This window comes from Mycteria americana, chromosome 1 (assembly GCF_035582795.1).
Source record: "Mycteria americana isolate JAX WOST 10 ecotype Jacksonville Zoo and Gardens chromosome 1, USCA_MyAme_1.0, whole genome shotgun sequence".
NCBI lineage: Eukaryota > Metazoa > Chordata > Aves > Ciconiiformes > Ciconiidae > Mycteria > Mycteria americana.
In genome coordinates, this window is record NC_134365.1 from 136,226,437 (window position 1) to 136,244,284 (window position 17,848).

The following is a 17,848-nucleotide window of genomic DNA, read 5'->3' on the forward strand; positions in this document are numbered from 1 at the left end:
CACTGTTTAGGATGGCACCCTCTTGTTTAAGGTTACGGGTGGTTCATACCAACTCGGAGGAAGAAAGCCCTTCCAACTGAAACAGAGTTAGGGAAGCAGAAAAAAATGGATCCCAGAGGCTGGCTGGGTTCGCTGCTCGGCTGAGTAAACTGCTCAGAGGGGACAGAAAATACTGTGTCATTTAATTTGCTTCTAAATAACTAAGCAGCTCTATCATGTGCTCTCTATTTTCTCAACCACTTTGAAACAACAAAGTATGCGTCCATGTCATTCGGTTTGGTGGGAGGACTCCCCTAGAAGCTTAACAGAGAACGACGGGGGGTAAACTCTAGTGCCTGAAGTCAGTGGGAGTTTTGGCTCTGAATTTACTGAAGTCAGGATTTAGTCCTTGCTTAGAGTTTTTTTATCTTTGTAACATCCATTAGAGAGGGGAAAAAGAATCATCTTCTGTTTACTCTAAGAGAGTAAAATTCAGGCTGATTGCAGTTGTAAATATAACTATATCTGAGCATTTACCTTCAAAATAGTTCTTTGTCCCATTCCACGTCCTGTGTATGAAACCAATCTGCATCATACTCTTACTCCAGTTTCAAAAAGGAAGATCGTCTAATTAAAATAGCAGCTAAAAGACTGCAAGCCAAGGACCAGCTAAACGTAATTGATTGATTAATAAGAAAAGCAGAACTCTATAAAAAGGTCTGATTATACTTCAACAGGCTTCAGGTATGCACTTGGGCAAAACAACCAAGTTTCCATTCAACAAGTGTCAGATAAAGTGTAACAAAGTTGGAAGCAGGGGGGAAATTACATCATTTAAACACCTGGTTTAGCTCACTTCAGTCTCCATTCAGTGCAGATGAATGTGTAAGGATCAGACACAAACCCTTTCCCCCGGAAAGCTCAAATCAAAGACAGTATCTGCTAAATGAAAGGTGGTGATTCATGCTAAAGATAAATGTGAAACTAAAGATAGGAAATTTCCTGCATCTTCAGTTAAATAGACAATTGTGGAAAAGATAGCCTGGAGCTTCATTTTTTTCACATCAGTAGAACAGAGCTATGCTTTTTAACATTAAAAAGTGAGCAGCTGTTCAAGGATATGTAAAGGGTGCCCAAGGTATTTCCATTTTGTGCAGACTATGTGATTGCTTCCAAGACTTAAAAAGCTTTTAAACAGATAGCGCTCTTTTGTGTTTCCTGTAAACAAATAATAATAAAAAACACTTTGCGGGTATCAATGGAAGGCCTAAATGAAAGCTTCTGCATTTTTTCTGGAGGGCCACAATTATCCATGGTGTAGTGTTACATCAGAAACTAAGTTAGCTCCTGATTTTAGAAGACTTTAGTCAATATGGAGTATAAAACAGTGGCAGGACTTTGGAGACATTGCAAGGAACCCTCTTAAGTTTTGGTTCATGCTCCAGTTCAACATTCAGGAAGAGAAAGATCTCCTGGATCTCCTCCTTCACTGTGTGCAGGAGGCTATGGAGAAGGAAAAGCTATAACAAAGACACCATTCAAATCGTTCTAGGATTTGTGTGTGTGGTACATGCACACCGCATCTACAATTCTAACAGTGATAAATCTATCAATCAGACATAAATACGTGTTCTTAACAACAAGTCATTAAGAGAAAACAGTACATCACAGACTGCCTACTTACCTTATAGAATATCAGCAAAAGATCATCCAGGTTTCCATGCAAATCTCCTACAGGAAACAAAAACACAATTTTCTTTTTTTTTTTTTAATTTTCTCACAGAGGAGGAAAAAACTGGAATTATAAAACTGGAATTAGTTAGTCCTAACAAGTTTTTCCCCATGTTTTCCTTAGTAGTTTGCCTTGTATTAAGATTAGTTTAATTTTAAGGTACATGCTGAAGCTGCTTGTAAAATCTGGCAGTTGAATACTTAAAAAGAGTATACAATTGTCTTGCACAAAGATTTTGTCTTTCCAGCTGGATCTGAAGACCAGACCAGTCACACAGCCAAAGGTTCACTCAGGGAAATGGGAATAAGATGAACAAACAAATTGTGAACCTGAAAAATAGAAACTGTCACTAAAAGACATTTAGAAACATGATAGGCTTCTACATACTAACAGGTTTAAATTTACTAAGTAGCCCACTATATACAGCACAATTGAACATCTGTCTGATTCAGGGCCAGGTTTTGATTACTACAGGCAGGATTTGATGGAGAGTGCAAAGAACCGTCCATGCTTGTCTGCCTCAGTGCTAAGGCCACAGGAATGACAGATTCGGCCCTTTCCAAGAGGTCTATTTTGGAACAGGCAGGGGGATTTCACCACAACACAAAGGATCACTGCAGCATAGCTCCCCTCTGCATATGACTGAATTCATGCTCACAGAACCAACCTTCTCACATCTGTGACTCACCACCACAAAGCCACAGAATGGTTTCAAAACCTTTCTTGTGATAATACGCTTTCACCACCAATGAGTAGGAAAGAAGTGACATTTTTACCCTGTCTACATGTTTTCTGTCCCACTTTTTATTAATTATGAGCCTGCTGAAGTCATTCTAAGGAGTCCTTCAAGCTATGATAAATTTTCATCACATACGTGGATGCAAACATTTCAGGTGTGTATTTAATCTGCATTATTAATTTGAAATTAAAATAAAATGGAGAGAGGGATACTTTATTTTACGGAAATCAACATTTTGAACCAATTATGTCTAAAAGTTGGTCATTCGTCTTTTGCAGAGGATCTTTCTGGTTACAAAAGCTAGTAGTTTCAATGGCAGGAAAGGGACCCCTTTAGATGCTGCTTACATAGTGCAAATGCAATACAAACATGAGGAGGTATGTTTTGCTTAGTAAGAACATGCTGTGTAGTGAACAAGTATTAATCCATGCTTCCTTGGTTTGGAGAGAGGTTTTGTTGGTTTGGTTAACAAATTATTGGTTATATAAAACCTCATTTAAACAAACCCTTTCCTGGCAATCCAAGTAGGTGTGTAACCACATCTTAAAAAACATCATTTGTTTTGCATGCGTCATAGTGCCCTTCCTTATACCACTTTATTATTACACACACCACACACTGCTAGCTGTCAAGAGTTAATGTCACCATTACTGTTCTGTTTTGCAGCTACTGTGTTCTGTGGCAAGTCAGAATACTGCATCCCTTTATCCATAATTTACAAAAGCATAACAAAATAGATGGGCAATGAGCTCTTAGTTCTTTACCTTGTGACACATCACATTGTTCTGTGAGACTAATTTGTTGGTTGTATAAAGATTGATCCATCTTCTTGGGTCCCTTTAGAAATGAGGGTTTATTATAATTTCAATTTATTCTAGATAGTCATGCTGTCAACGAAAGGTCTTGTTTGCCACCCCTATTAGGCCTTCATTAAAATCATTATTGAGTAGATTATGATGCTAAAGTCTTTTTCTCAGTAAGAGGAGAAAGTGGTGAGACTTGCAGCCAGTGATCAAAATACTCGGTGGCATCTTACAGATGGAAGTGCAGGAATATTTAAGCTACACTGCAGTGTTGGCTGAATTAATACTGACTCATTCAGAAATGTTTGAGAAAAGGAAAGCGGAGGTGAGGGACTTCCTTAAAATATACTTACTGTGACTCAGGAACCTTATTTTTTTTGGTTTGTTCCAATTTATGCATTTGTGGGGAAAAAAAAAAAGACGAAAAAAAAAAAGCTTCGAGAACTTTCTTGTAATGGCAACATTTGGAAATGTCTGTATCATTCTCTAACCACTTAGAATAACAGCCTGTAGCCCAAAGCAGTTATCTCCTCTGGCACCTTACCACAGACAGTTATCTCCTTGGAGTAGGAAGTTGAAAGATGGGTGATATTTGGCATCTCTTTGAGAACCTTCCTAGTTTCACATAGTAGCTGCAGTACATAGCGGGCATGAAGCAGCTGTGAGAAACAAATGCAGGGAGAAAAGGGAGACTTATCAGAAGTAGCAATATGTCTGTCTGCTTTATTAATATCAGACACGTATTGCCAAGATTATTTATACTCTAGACCTCCAGACATGATTACAGGCTGTATGGTTTAGTGCTGGGAATTAGGAGTGTTCGTAGCTTTGCACTTGCTTCCCAGTGAATGGATATAGAGCCCTTAACGAACTTGCTTTACATATTTTCCCATTTTATTTCTAGTGTGCTGTTTCTACTCTTCCCATCTACAGAAAGGATAAGAGATTGAGTAATACAGCACTCAGAATCATTGCATAAGGTCATCTATTCCAAGTAACTGGGGGGAAAAAAAATGTAGTTCTATCTGTGAGTAAAAAAAAAAAAAAAGAAAAAAAAAACCCAAAACCACAAACCAACCAAAAAAACCCCGAAGGCTATAAATGATATTTCAGCAAATTGCAAAAATAACGAGAGGGAAACCCCAGCAAGGGTTGCCTTGTTAAGAGTTATCTTCCTGTTTGCTGTGAAGATGTTATGAGAATGCAACATTGAAGCTTCTGGTCTTCTCTGCTAATGCTTTTTATGATAATTTTGTCAGTCAGTGATTTTTAAGGCTTTTAATTCAAACACAGCTCTGAGGAAGTTTGGTAGAGGAGATAGATGAGCTACAGACTGACTTTTCAAGATTCATGTTTTTAAAGCAAACAAAAAAGGCCAATTACCTATAATAATTTTCTTAATAAAATGCCAACGATAATAAGAGAAGAGAGAGCTGACAGTAAGGTGAAGTCTGGGTGGGCTCATTTATCATGCACTTTACATTTTGCTACTTTTCAGATGAGCCTCCACAGAAAATTACAGAAACCCCACCACCACCATTATTTAGTAAATTGAAAAACAAGATAGACCCTTACCCTTTATATAGTCTACATTGTTAAGCACAAATGACCACAAGTTCAAACAAAGCTGTGCCATGTAATGCCTCCCTGCCCCACCCTCATCTTGTAAGAGGGCAGCAAAGGGGCTTGCTCAGAACACAGAGAGAGAATCAGCAACAGCCTTCTCAGTGCCTTGGCAGCCGCAGAGAGCAAGCTCCTGAGATTTATGCTATCACCCTGTTCCGCTACATTAGCAATGCTTTATATTCAGTCTTCCATTATGGTGGAGTCTTGCACACCGGAATGAGGTGATTAACCCTTGCACCTCAATTCCTCTAAAAAGAATGGGGGGGGTGTGGGGGGTGAGGGCGAAGAGAACGACGCAAGGAGCACTTTTAACCCAGAAAATGATGATAACTAGTTTCTAGGTTAGCTTAGGACACCTTCCCCAGTCCTGCATCCTCACTGATAACCCCTGCCTAGCAGCTGCTAAGGGTTTGCATTTCATGATCACTGCAATCTCAATGCTAGAAGAGGAGGTCCCCACTAGTCCCTGCCCCCTCCCCAGTGCTGTCTCTGTTGGTCATTCAGCAAAGTAGTGAATCAAATCTGGGAGCTAGTCTGGCTGAGAAATGACTGCTTTTGATTTTGTTGTGTTGGCTTCCAGCCAGATCAGTTTCCCAAGACAGCTCACCATGTACCTGTATGATCACATGCGGCTAGCAGGAAAGGGTAATGGGATGGAAAGGAAGGGAGAAATATCTCCTTGGGCACCAGTTTAGCTTTACATTGGATTCAACTGATTGTGGAGCTACACCTTGACAGAGGTGTAAAATAAGTAAAAAGAAATCAAACTAGTTGCAGCTTACCTGTTCATTCCTGAAAGCATGAAGAAGAGCATTGGCATCTTCAACAGTAAGGGGGAATGAGAGTCGTGGTCCATAATAGGAGTCTGGAACATCAATCTTGTTTTCAAATTCTGTTAAACATAAGCCTTCATCCACCACCTGAGAAACACTAGGGCTGGTGAAAATGTGAGAAACTGGAACAAGAGGGAAGAAAAACAACAATGTAGAAACTCCACCAGTCCCCCACAGGGCCATAACAGCGTGACCAGAACCGGTTGAATGTAACTGATGCTTTACTTGCTGCAGTATTACAGTGGCTAACTCCTGCCTTGTATAGTGGAAGAGCTCCAGGTCTCCCCAGATTGTTTCACAATACTAAAAACAAACAAACAAATAAAAATCCCCCCAAAACAAGTAAACCCAACCAAATGAAAAAATAGGCAAAAACTCTGTCCCAGTAGCTGTGGTCAGGCTGCAAAACATTTTGCACTGAAGTTGTGGAGCAATCTGCTCTCATAGGTAATCAGAAACATAACCTATTACAGACTTCCTTCTCCTTTCTTCTCCCACAAAGCAAGGAGATTCAAAGTCATGGCTGATCATTCAATGGCCATCCTCTGTTTAAAGTTCAATATTACACTTTTAATACAGGTTTTAAAGATTCACTTTTATTGCTTTTATTTTCTACGTAAAGTTTTTAGGCTAAATGCCAGCAGGTCAGTGATTATTTAAAAAGTCATCAACAAAATCCTATTTATTCACAGTGGATTGCAAAGCACTCCATTCTGATACAACTAGGAGACAATGCCAGCTTTTGGTTGGCTGCCATAAAACCATTGGATGAAATAAAGTAAACAAAAACATAGTGGTAAAAGTAGAGCATAGCTTCTAATTTTCCTGGAACACAGAGAAAGCAGGAACATTGCTAATTGCTTCAATCTGATATTTTCTTGACATACCCTTGAAATGTAACTGAGTGAACAGTAGATTTCAGTGTTTTTTTCTTGCAGATTGTCTTTATCATATATCCTACTAAAAGAGAGAACCAGACCCTAGAGGACAGTGTTCTGGCAGGTGCTATTGCAGAGTTGCTCTTGTGAGATGATTGTTGTAAACACTTTTTGCTGGGCTACAGGTAAGTTTTCTGTAACCTTGATTAGATGCAACTGGAAATAAAAATGTATTATTTATTGCTGGAGGAATACCTGTGGCTGTGACTCAAAACTCACAGCAGCCAAAACCGGCATGTGGCCTCATAAGTTATGAGATTCATAAAGGCCAGCTTGTCTTGTAACTGGATAAAATCCATATTAAAGAAATAAATAGATAAAAATACACTTTTTATCAGCTCTGAATTACAAAACCCCCTTTTGTTATTAGCTCTTCTGCTGTGAGCTGCTTAGCGCATTCAGTGTACAGCCATGTAAATGGATTAAGGCATCAAGTAACAGCAAGGTGCTCAGGGTTCACTGTTTCCACCAAGTACAGTCTGATTTGCAGTCTTCCACCACAATTACAGCTTTGTCTGCCCCAATGCCAGAACGTCACCCATGGACTGAAACTGCTAGTTCCCACATACTGATCAGCCAAGCACATCTGCACCAAGTCTCGTCCCAACTCTAGCAGCAGGTCTCTGGATGGCATCTCCCTCTTGTGCCCTACCTCTCAGGAAGTGGGTGGCTGCAGACCACAGAGCCAGTTCCTCAGACCACCTGAATTCTTCGTTGCTTGCCTGTTCTGGCCAGAGGCTCTCCTCATCTGACATAGACTCCTTCAGAGTCAGTGGTCTTCTCAGCATTTCAAGCCGGGCAGACACCTGCCCATGCCTGCTCCTACTCCAGCCCTCCCTTCCTGCATGTAGCAGGCTACCCTTCCCTTTACCTCTAAACATGAACCTGCCTTCCTCGCAGCCTTGCTTCTTTTTTGGCATATGCCCAGACTGAGAAACCCAATCTCCTTCCCTGTAGGGCATATCTCTGCAAAGTACACCCCATTTTCCACTTCTGGATGAGTCATCAAAAGCCAGTCATGGTCATTAGCCTTAGAGTGCGCTTACATCTCCTCAGGCAGTCTTTCAGCTGTCAGAGGAGTCAGTAACGGATGCCCTAATGCAGCCTGGGGATTAGCGTGCTGGCCGATGCGTACCCCAGCTCACCACAAGCCCCATGCAGGACTAATTCTGAAGGATTCGGCACCCTTCTCATTTTAGTCATCTTCTAGTCAAAGGTGTCAAGGCTCTTTCAGTCCATATTGAAAGACAGGAATGAAAACTCTCGACGTGCCTAGTTCAGGCACCCATCTTAAGACAGAATGAAATACCCTCTGCCAGTATCTGCATCTCTCCACTGACTACAGAGAGCACAGGGAATGACCTGCTTTGTACTCTGACACCAGAGGTCTAGCCCAAGCTCAGTGAGTTGAGCCTTCACTATTAGCAGACCCCATACAACTACCCTACAGGACAATAGCCATATTCCATGTTAAACACAAAAGCCCAGAGCTACGTGGAGTCAGTTTGGCCACAGAAAGCCTGGGGACCTGGTTCTCCTGACAAGACCACCTCGCCATGGGAGTTCTTCAAGGCAAGTCAAATATGCCACTGCCAAGGATGTACTCACTATCGGGGTAACAGGGAATCAGCTACTTCTGCAGCTCCGAAATAAGCTCTCTGTTCTGCGAGCATCCATGCACCTTCAGACTAACCATCGGGGTGCCTGAGAGCACCTCTGACTCCTGAAGAGTGCTCTTACATCTGCCAGATACTGACCCACAGCCATCAGGTCAAAGGCAGATGGACCTTGAGCCCCCTAAGAGGATGAAGATTTCTATAAAACTCCAAACATTTATTCCTTCACTCCGTTCCTGGCGCTGTAAGCTGCAAGCAGCTGTGAATTATTCCCCACTGCAAGAATCACTCTATGCAAAAAGCATTGGAAGGGTGTTAATGCTGTAAGGGAGGCATCATGGGCAGTGAAACTGCAGGAAACAGCACTTTTTTTTGTTCCCTTTTGAAGAAAGGCACCAGGAGGTGTGGCTCCTGCCCTGGTGACCCTGAGAGGCACAGCCAGGGGTGCCTTGGACTCCCAGTCCCACCACTTTGCCCAGAACATATTTGCAGCCTTCTCACCCTCAATACGCCCACAAAAGAGTGAGTAAATGGGTCACCTTTTGCTGCAAAAGCAGTTTCCAGCTTTCTCTGACCAGATATCTTTCAATTGAAAGGCTGAGTAGGTATGCAGATTTTTTGGGGGATGGAGGGAGAAGTGTACGGTGGAAAAGTTTTTAATTCTTACTTTGCACAAACCCTTGGAAAACAGCCTTTAATCAGAAGCAGAACAAGAACAAGACACACAGCTATATAATATCCCAATCACAACTTAAACTGCACTGACATCTTAAGCAGGATGAGAGGATGAAAAAAGCTTCAGGGTACAACAGATAAACAATCACATCAAAAGCACTACTGTGTTAATGAGATGGTGGCTGCTTTCTTTCTTTGAAAAATATATTCCCAAAAAGCAAATTAAAAAGAGGAAAGTGACAAGATGAATAATGGAGACTGAGTGGTTTATAATGTAAGGAAAAACACAGATCACAAAATCTTCAGGTAGCTTTCTCATCACATACTGAGAAGAACAGGCAACGTATTCTCTGGTAAGAATATTATATACTGTCTTCTTGGAGAGGGCTTTTAACCATATGCTATCACTCTAATTTAAGTGAGCACACACTGATGAAAAAAAAGCCAGAGAATCGTGCATTTTAGAAAATGCTTGGGAATAGCAAAGCCAATTTGAAGCCTCTCTGCTTGTTATGTTTACACTCACCATGGCTCACATCTTAAAACCATGATTCAGCAGAACTGGAAGCAGTTCATTAAGAATCACTTTATTCGGCACTGATTTTGCTTAAATCAGTGGGGCTAGCATGGGTGCTGCAAAGGTCACTTAGACTGCAAAGGGCAAGCAATCAAGAGCTTGAAGTAAAGAATGCACAGAGCCAGTAGTTGGACAAACACAGCCACAAACTACAAAACACAAATTTGATATGCAAATTCTCAAGAAAACCCCTAAGTCAGCTCCTTTGCATAGGTGGCCCAGGCCATCTCTCTATTAAACATGTACCTTATAGAATCTTTCTGTTTCTTTTTGGGTTCTGGTATCTGTAACACAGGGTGTTAGAAAGGGGGAAATAACAAACCAAAACAAAAATAAAGCCTTTGGAGCAGTTACCAAGCCTTAACGACTTCAGTCCTAACAGATGAAAGTTTTAAGCAAGCAAGACAAAGGGGAGCTTTACCATAAACCATGTGGTTTATCCGGTGTTTCAGCCTTAACCATGTACCAACTCCCAATATCTGCAAGACCAAGAAACGGGTCACCCGCGCAGTGGTGACAAGGGGCAGCCCATAGCACAGCCCATAGCACAGCCCCTCCCTGTGCACAGGTGGGGCCTGCATCTCCACCTGCCCAAGGACAGCCTATGCCTGTAGCAGTGTGCTCTGTACCCAGCCATGTCCTGCGCCCTAGCAAGTCGTCTGAGGCACCTCACTCACCTTTGTTCCTTCTGTCAATAGATACAGTTAATAAAGGTGGATAAATCATATCTACAATGAGCAGCTGTAAAATTCCCTTTTAATATTATAATGAAAATAGAGATTAACACTATTTTTCCAAATCTCAGACCTAGCGCTACTATTTTCTTTCCCACTCAGGTGGAAAAGCTGAACTGAGATGCGCTATCAGCATGTAGAAGAAGTAGATGAAGTGAGCAGCGTCTGATTTTCTTTGAGTTTGCCAATTCCTTCCCAGGAAGTTAAATGACTAAAGCAGATTTTTTTGCAGAATACAGTGGTAATGGAAAAAATCAAAGGAAGGACTATTGTATCATCTGCCCTGGCTTTGGAGCAAGGCTCAAACATAATTTCTTTTTCTGCAGAGCACAGACAGCATTAGGCACTCTAAAGTATTTAAGAGAGAAAAATTGCTATTTCTCATGGTTGTCATTAGAACACCGAACCACTTATGGTTTTGATGGTGGTTTTATCCTGCTATCAAAGTGTCTTGTGCAAATTTTAATTGGAATAACCTGTGGCTGGACCAGATGAAAGAGAAAGCACATTCTCTTGTAATTCAATAAGAAGGGGACAGCCTCCTTTTTAACTCCACTGGGATGAGATCTATTCAATTTGTTCAGGGAAGTCATGTTTGTTTTCTGGACTTAGGAAGTCACTTTCAGTCTGTCCTTCTGTTGAGCTTGACCTCAAAAGTAAGTTTTGTCCAAGGATCCCAAAATACTTCAAAAATTAAAGGTTATTCTCTGAATAACTGAGCTTTAATTGAGATGGTTTCTAAAGATTTATCTCCAGCACTTTAAATTTATTTCATTTTTAATCATTCACATACTGATACATGTCTTGCAGCGAAATCTAGAACAAATTAAACTAAAAAGTGGTCCAGGACTGCTTCAGGAAAAAAAGAAGAGGAGCAACCTCTTTGAAGGCAACCTCTTTGATTACACCTGCCCTAAACCAACTAGACACATTCTTTCTGGATAATCACATCTCATAGTTCTTTGTAGAAAACATGCATAGAAAGAAAAACATGCATAGAAAGAAAACATGCATAGAAAGAAAACATGCATAGAAAGAAAACATGCATAGAAAGAAAACATGCATAGAAAGCTGTAAAAATTGGAGTCAGTAAGACTGCCATGAGAACAGCTTAAGGGCAGTAACATCTAAGAAAGCACTCTGAGCACCTCTGAGTATTCTCCTAAGGACAACAGGTATCTGTCCTGTCTTACATCTTGGCTCACTGAGTAGATATTGAGCAGGATAAACACTTAGAGAATCAAATTCTTATTACAGTATTTGGGAAATCAAACATCAGCCCCAGCACGTGCCATAGGCTGTAAACATCACATTGAAAATTAACTTTCCTCACATGAGGTTTTTTCAAACAGAATCTCCATATTACTTTGATTTTTATCCTTACCTGAATCAGGATGAGTACAGTGATCCAGCATGAATGTAAAAAAGTTGGATAGCTGAGTACAGAAAAGAAAAGAACAAACACACACTGATCAGTTTATGGGATCCAACAAGCATTAACATTCTCTTTCCTTACTCAATTACTAGCAATTTCCCATTTAGGGGGATCTAAGACACATGTTCCCATAGCATCAGCCTACAATAATGACACAACTTGTGTCCTACTAGAAAAATGGCTTACTCCTTTCCTTCTTTGCTGTGAATTAGCAGATTGACACTATATGAATATATGCAAAGTTCCAGGGCTGTATCAATGCTGCTGACATTTTTGGGTGTAATTCATCTTGCCCATCACGCAGATTGTTTGCCTAGACCTCCTTTGTAGTCAATAGAAAGAAACTGCTACAATGCACTGAACTGACTTTAAACGCTGATGAACAGAAAGCCCTAGAAGTTCCTAATTCCCTGTATTGACCCTAAAGGAAGCCTGGGCTGACATGCTGAGACATTGATATCTCTGTTGCACATATCTTGCCTCACAGACATGGTTAAGATCACCCATAGTGGGATGACCTGCAATCCCTGGCTAACAGAACTGTATCTAGGAACCTCTAACCTAGGCATGGTTGTACGGGCAGAACGGTGTCCTGCTGCTTACATAGTTATATATATACACACACATATACACAACTTAATTAGTTCATGTGTGAGGCAGGGAAGCAGTTTTATTATACAGGACACAGCTTTGTAGGTAGAAATAACCACATACCCATTTTGTTTGTGCAACTTCAGTCCTCTGGGGATAACATAACTGCTTGTACAGGAAGAATTGAAGATTACAAACCTGTAGTTGATCTTGCTCATCAGCATATTCGATTGACTGAAAGATACTCAGAGAATAGCGGCGCCTCATCTCTAGCCGGGCCATTGTAAAGCGGTACCAATTCTGGATGAGGATAGCAGCTCTAATGACTGTCAAAACAGAAAGCAATGGAGCACACATGGATGCAGTGTAATCTACAATGAAAACACACATGCTACTTTTGCAGAATTTTGCAGACAGATGACAAATTCAGTCCATTGCACACAGTCAACATTAAGATGAAGCCCTGTAAAACTGAGGCTTAAAAAGTGTTTTCTGATAATGAATACATGATGAATTTACTGTTTCTGTCTTCGGGGACAGATCCCAAACTAGATGACTTGCTCAGGCCTATATTGTTAGAAACCTTCCCCATTTCATTGTCCTGAAGACAATACCCATGTAAGAAGTCAGCCATGTTCAGCTGATGGGCAGTATGTGGGGTTTGGGAAGATAAGGAAAGAGCGAGCAGTTTGCCCTACCAACAAAGTGTATTTCTTTACCAAGCTGCAGTAAAAGGCTTCAGGCTGCAAGCTGTAATATGAGCATCGTGTAATGACAGAATTTGTAGCAGCCTCTTTTAACAGAAAGTTTTTGCCTGCACAGCAGTATCAGCAAGCCAGCAAAATTCAAACCTTAGGATAAAATGTTAACAAATGGTATTGAAGGGCGGAATAGATGCTTAAATAGTTACTTAAATAGACACACCAAAAGGTGTACAGCTATATCTTAGACTAGCGTGGTGAACAAAGGAACACTCACCCCAATAATTCAATGGGACGTGTCAGAAGACTATTTTGGACTACGTGCAGAATTCACATCCCACTCAGCACTTTAAGAAGTTGTGTCTACTCTTGTCCTGGAAACTTCAGTGAAGGACAGTCGCCAAGACTGCAGCCTAGGGTGAAGGGCCTGCTGCCTACAGGCCCCAGTCACGCCACAAACAGATCACATTCCCTTAGCTGCTCAGATAAAAGTTTATCAAGCAGAACAACATCTGGTGGCACAAAGAGGTCCTGGGGTGGGCCCTGCCCTGTGGGGAGAGCTCCTCACACCTATGTCAAGCGGTTAGTGCTACGTGAACAGTGGCCACCAGTGAGAGCTGTGCAGGAGGACAGGAGCTCCTGGAGCTGATGCCCACCTGATCCCTCGCCACCATGCTGCCGATCCCCCCTGCTACTCCTGGTACCCAAAGGGCAGCAGCTCTCAGGAGCTGGGGCGTGAAACATGGGTGGCAGTAGCACTGCCAGCAGGAAGACAAGAGGAAAGGTGGGCAGATGTGCCCTCAGCATTACAGGTGATCACTGCAGCTCCGACAGACCTGGAGGGAGGAGTGAAAGCAGAAGGCTGGAGGGGCTGTGCTCAGCCTGAAATAACCATGAGCTTGGGAGAGGAGGAACAGATGAGCTCAGCAGTAACTTCACAGAGCTGTGATTCTCTAGTGCTTTAAGGATGCTCATCCAGAAAGATAACTAAGTTTGAGAAAAGCATTCCTTGGTCACTTGTTAACTGTTTTTTTAAGATCCGCTAGAGAGGAATAAGAACTTTCATATACTTAGGGCATATGTAAGTATGGATTTATCAACGAGACCATTTACTATACAAAATCAGAACAAAATGCAGCTACTGCCTTGAAGATCTGGCAGCTGAAATAATGGCAAATTCGAATCTAGTCATTTGCTCAAAATATGGTCAGAAGGGGACTATGTATTAACATGCTTAGCCCTACAGAGCACTAACAGGGGTGGTCAAGAGGCATTACATGCATCACTGCCTAACAGTGAGAGGAAGACAGAGAGCAGGGGTATTGGATCCTGCACCTGTCCCAATGCAACCACATCGCCGCCACCATATTCTTGCCTGGCAACAAAAAACAGAGTAAGGTAGAAGGCTGCTCTCAAGAGATGTCACATTTACTCACTTAAAGTTGAACATAATTCTTTCTTGACTGGTTCCTTACCTCTTTTTCCCTGCCTCTTTTTCCCTATACTCTCAACAGGATACCAGTAAATAAGTAGACAGGGCCAGAAATGTCAAGCCTTTGCCTCCAGCCCTGCAGCTAACACTTCAAGGAGTTTCCTGAGGAACTCAACCCTGAATAGCTCAGCACAGGACACAGAAAAAAAATCTTTATGCTTCTGATCTTGGGAGGACAAGTCCAAGCAGCTGCAGGGCAACTCTGCTGAAGGTACAAGGACCAAAGGAATACACTGATCTTATCTCCTGATGCTCCCAAGAACTAGAGCTCATTTCTGAGCAGATGAACAGACGATCAGGAGAAGCACAGAAACAAAACTGAGACGTTCTCCTGAATTCCAGAGTTTGACACAAATCGCCACTGCACAGTACTGCAAATTCATGAAAAAGAAAAAAAGAGGAAACTAAAACCAACACTAATGTCTTAAGACGAATATGCTTATATTTTATTACAGTTGCCAAAATGAACAGTTGATACTGCAAAACAAAACAAAACAAGAGATAACAACCAATAATCCATACTACTGCTTTTTTTCCCCCTGCAAAACAGCAAAGAAAAGCTCTGTACTAGAGGGACAACAGTTTACACTAGTCAATTATTTTAGCTGATCTCAAATACCAGGGATTTTGAGACTAGGACGCGTGGCACCCCCTGAGTGAGAATGATTTTTTTCTTAAACTGACAGTTATGCAGGTGAAGAAAAGCCTCCATGGAAAGGTGAATCTATTAAAACATGTATACAATTATGGAAGCTTTGTTATAAAAATGCTTACATGTGCCATAATAGCATGTTGTTTGCTTATTTTACCATTAATAAGTATACAGTATAGTTAAAGTGGTAAAGCTTTCTCATCCAGACAAGGCCAAAATCAGTAAAGACTCTCATCCTACAGATACCACATCTGTCCTAGAAAAATGCTCCTGCCTGAAGGAAATGTAATCCTTCTATGACTAAGAGCATCCTTTGTACCCTACATAAACTCTGAGATCTCTCTTATTTTCTGTCCTCTCTGGAATTCCCCACCACCACAGACCTGAAAGCCTGACGCATCACAGCAAGGCTGTCATCAACTTTTCTGTTTAGAAGAGTACCTAAGGGACAAAGCACAGCCACCAGCACAGAAACTGATTTCCAGCATCAGAACCATTAAACTTCCTATTAAAGCCCCCCTGGGTTGCTTAATGGTCCTGAGCACTTAACACGGCACAGTTCCACTGATATCACATAAGGCAGATATATATCGACCACTATGGTTAATGTTGCAAATCTAACAGAATATTTCCTGTCATTTTTTTTTTAATTGTACTTATTACAGTGCTGTTATTCTCAGGAGTGAATCAGAAGATGATTTTCACACTAGGCTAAACTGCATCTGTAAAAGAAATTGTTATCAGTTGCAGAAGATCTCTACACCAGCAAGTACCTGTTAAATTCACGTTATTATTGCATTAGAGGGATGTACAGCCTCAGGCTGCAGATAGAATGATGGTTCAGCATCATTTGATTACTGCTGAAGTGCAGAAAGAATACCATCCAGCAGCTGGAGAGGACAAAACATTGTCAAACAAGCACACAAAATTATAAGCCAGCTTTGGGGTAGCAAAGCCTGGCTCCACACCAATGTGTATTGATGGTTGTAGATTGAGAAAGAGTACAGCTCCTTATGCCCACTCCAACCTTTTGCACCCTCAGAAATATTCCCAACTCGTCTCCAAGGCCTGGCAAGGCACATATATGCATAGCATACAAACCCAAAGAGGAAGGACCGCTTCCCAGTTACAGGTAGATCTGGGACTCCAGATGTTTCCATTCTGCTTCCACTGTGATACAGCACTGATGCTGCTGTGTCTGCCAAGTAGCATACACAAAGCTGAGGGCTACCCTTAGACCAGTCAGCTTGGATCCCTGTAGACATAACTAAGTGCTCCTGCTTCTTAGTCACCAGTTTCTTGTGACTTGTGTCCTGGCTTGGTAGCCAAAAAGAGCCTTCCTTTTCAACCATGGCTGTTCAGCAGAATAATCTCCTAAGACTATGCACAGTGCCACGTAACATGGCTCTCGACAGACCTGTAAATTGTGCTTTAATGACAAACCTTGAAAGAGAATACAAAGAGTCTGAACAAAGGTCTGAGCCAATCCTGGAATCCTTTGCCTGTGCAAAGCCTGGTGTGTTCATACCAGGGTGTGATATGATTAAAAGCAGGGGGATGATGCATTAGTTTTTCAATTGAACATTTAACCAGGTACTGGGGAGACTTTCAACTGACAGCCTCGGTGACTGTCAGGGAGAATTTCAGGCCAGGCACTTAGTATGGCAGAAAATTGATTCTGAGAGTCATTGTAATAGCTCTGCTTTATTACACTTGTTTCATAATAGGGGTCACTCAGCAGCAGGGAAATTGGGGCAGTTTGCCCAGGAATCCTGTGTTGTGAAAGGCCATAAAAGGTCCCCCTCAATATCTTACCCCAGAATCCTGTGTTGTGAAAGGCCATAAAAGGTCCCCCTCAATACCTTACCCCATACGCTTTGGCAGTGACAGAGCGAGCACAGACACATCTGAAATGTAGCTTCTGTCCCAGGTGCTGTGAATCTTTTCCAGCCCAATCTGTAGATGTTAGAGGTGGTCTACTGTTGCCTTCTGACCTCAGCCAGCATCTAAAAGCTATGCACTCTTTTAAAAAGAAGATAATTGGAAAATAATTTTCTCTGAACAAGTATTTTGACAACAGGACTGGGGGGAAACGTTACCTTGCAATCCTCTTCTGGTGCTACAGGGAGAACAACCCCTGACCCTGAAGACAAAGCCAGCACTCACCTTTCTCTGACCTTCTGTCAGGTACAGAACTGCTGCACCCCATGGTTCCAACGATGCTGCCCATCAGTTTTAATTGCTGCTGATATGAAGCATGTTTCTCTCAGCTGTTAGCGTTACACACGTTTCCTGTGTTTTTCCTTCAGTGATAAGGATTATATCCCTCTGGGCTCCTGGGCTCTTCCTAGCATTCCTAACAGGGAGCGGATTGAGAGGGAGGGAGAGAAAAAAAAAGTGCTTGACAACACAGAACCTAAAGTACCTACAGCTCATAACAAATTACTGTACAGCACATCATACACAAACTGGACCTGATGAACCATACTAGGTTTCTTTTTCACATCCTATGACTACCAGCTTGCATTCAAGACAGGTGAACTCAGTAATTAATACAGTTTACTCCTTACACATTAGCTGAAAGTTAATGTGCACCAGTGATTTCTTAACCTGAAGCATAGCTATTTAAAGCCTTACTACTAGGGACAAAGGACTGCAAAGGCATATTACTCTTCATTCTTGTGATTTGAAAATCAGAACTGCAGAATTTTAAGGACTTTAAATT

The 17,848-nt window shown here is 41.6% G+C and overlaps 1 protein-coding gene across 3 annotated transcripts in view; it reads right to left on the reverse strand.

Moving 5' to 3' along the window:
* PPEF1 (protein phosphatase with EF-hand domain 1) overlaps positions 1 to 17,848 on the reverse strand; it is a 42,390-nt gene that overhangs the window by 13,636 nt on the left and 10,906 nt on the right. For all 3 annotated transcript variants that reach the window (XM_075521606.1, XM_075521626.1, XM_075521616.1), the window contains exons 2-7: positions 17,290 to 17,479; positions 12,477 to 12,604; positions 11,637 to 11,688; positions 5,662 to 5,834; positions 3,798 to 3,912; positions 1,664 to 1,710 (exon numbers count right to left, since the gene is read on the reverse strand). In XM_075521606.1, coding sequence (XP_075377721.1) covers positions 1,664 to 1,710; positions 3,798 to 3,912; positions 5,662 to 5,834; positions 11,637 to 11,688; positions 12,477 to 12,604; positions 17,290 to 17,353 — 579 coding nt within the window. In that variant the 5' untranslated portion in view covers positions 17,354 to 17,479. The remainder of the gene's footprint in view (positions 1 to 1,663; positions 1,711 to 3,797; positions 3,913 to 5,661; positions 5,835 to 11,636; positions 11,689 to 12,476; positions 12,605 to 17,289; positions 17,480 to 17,848) is intronic.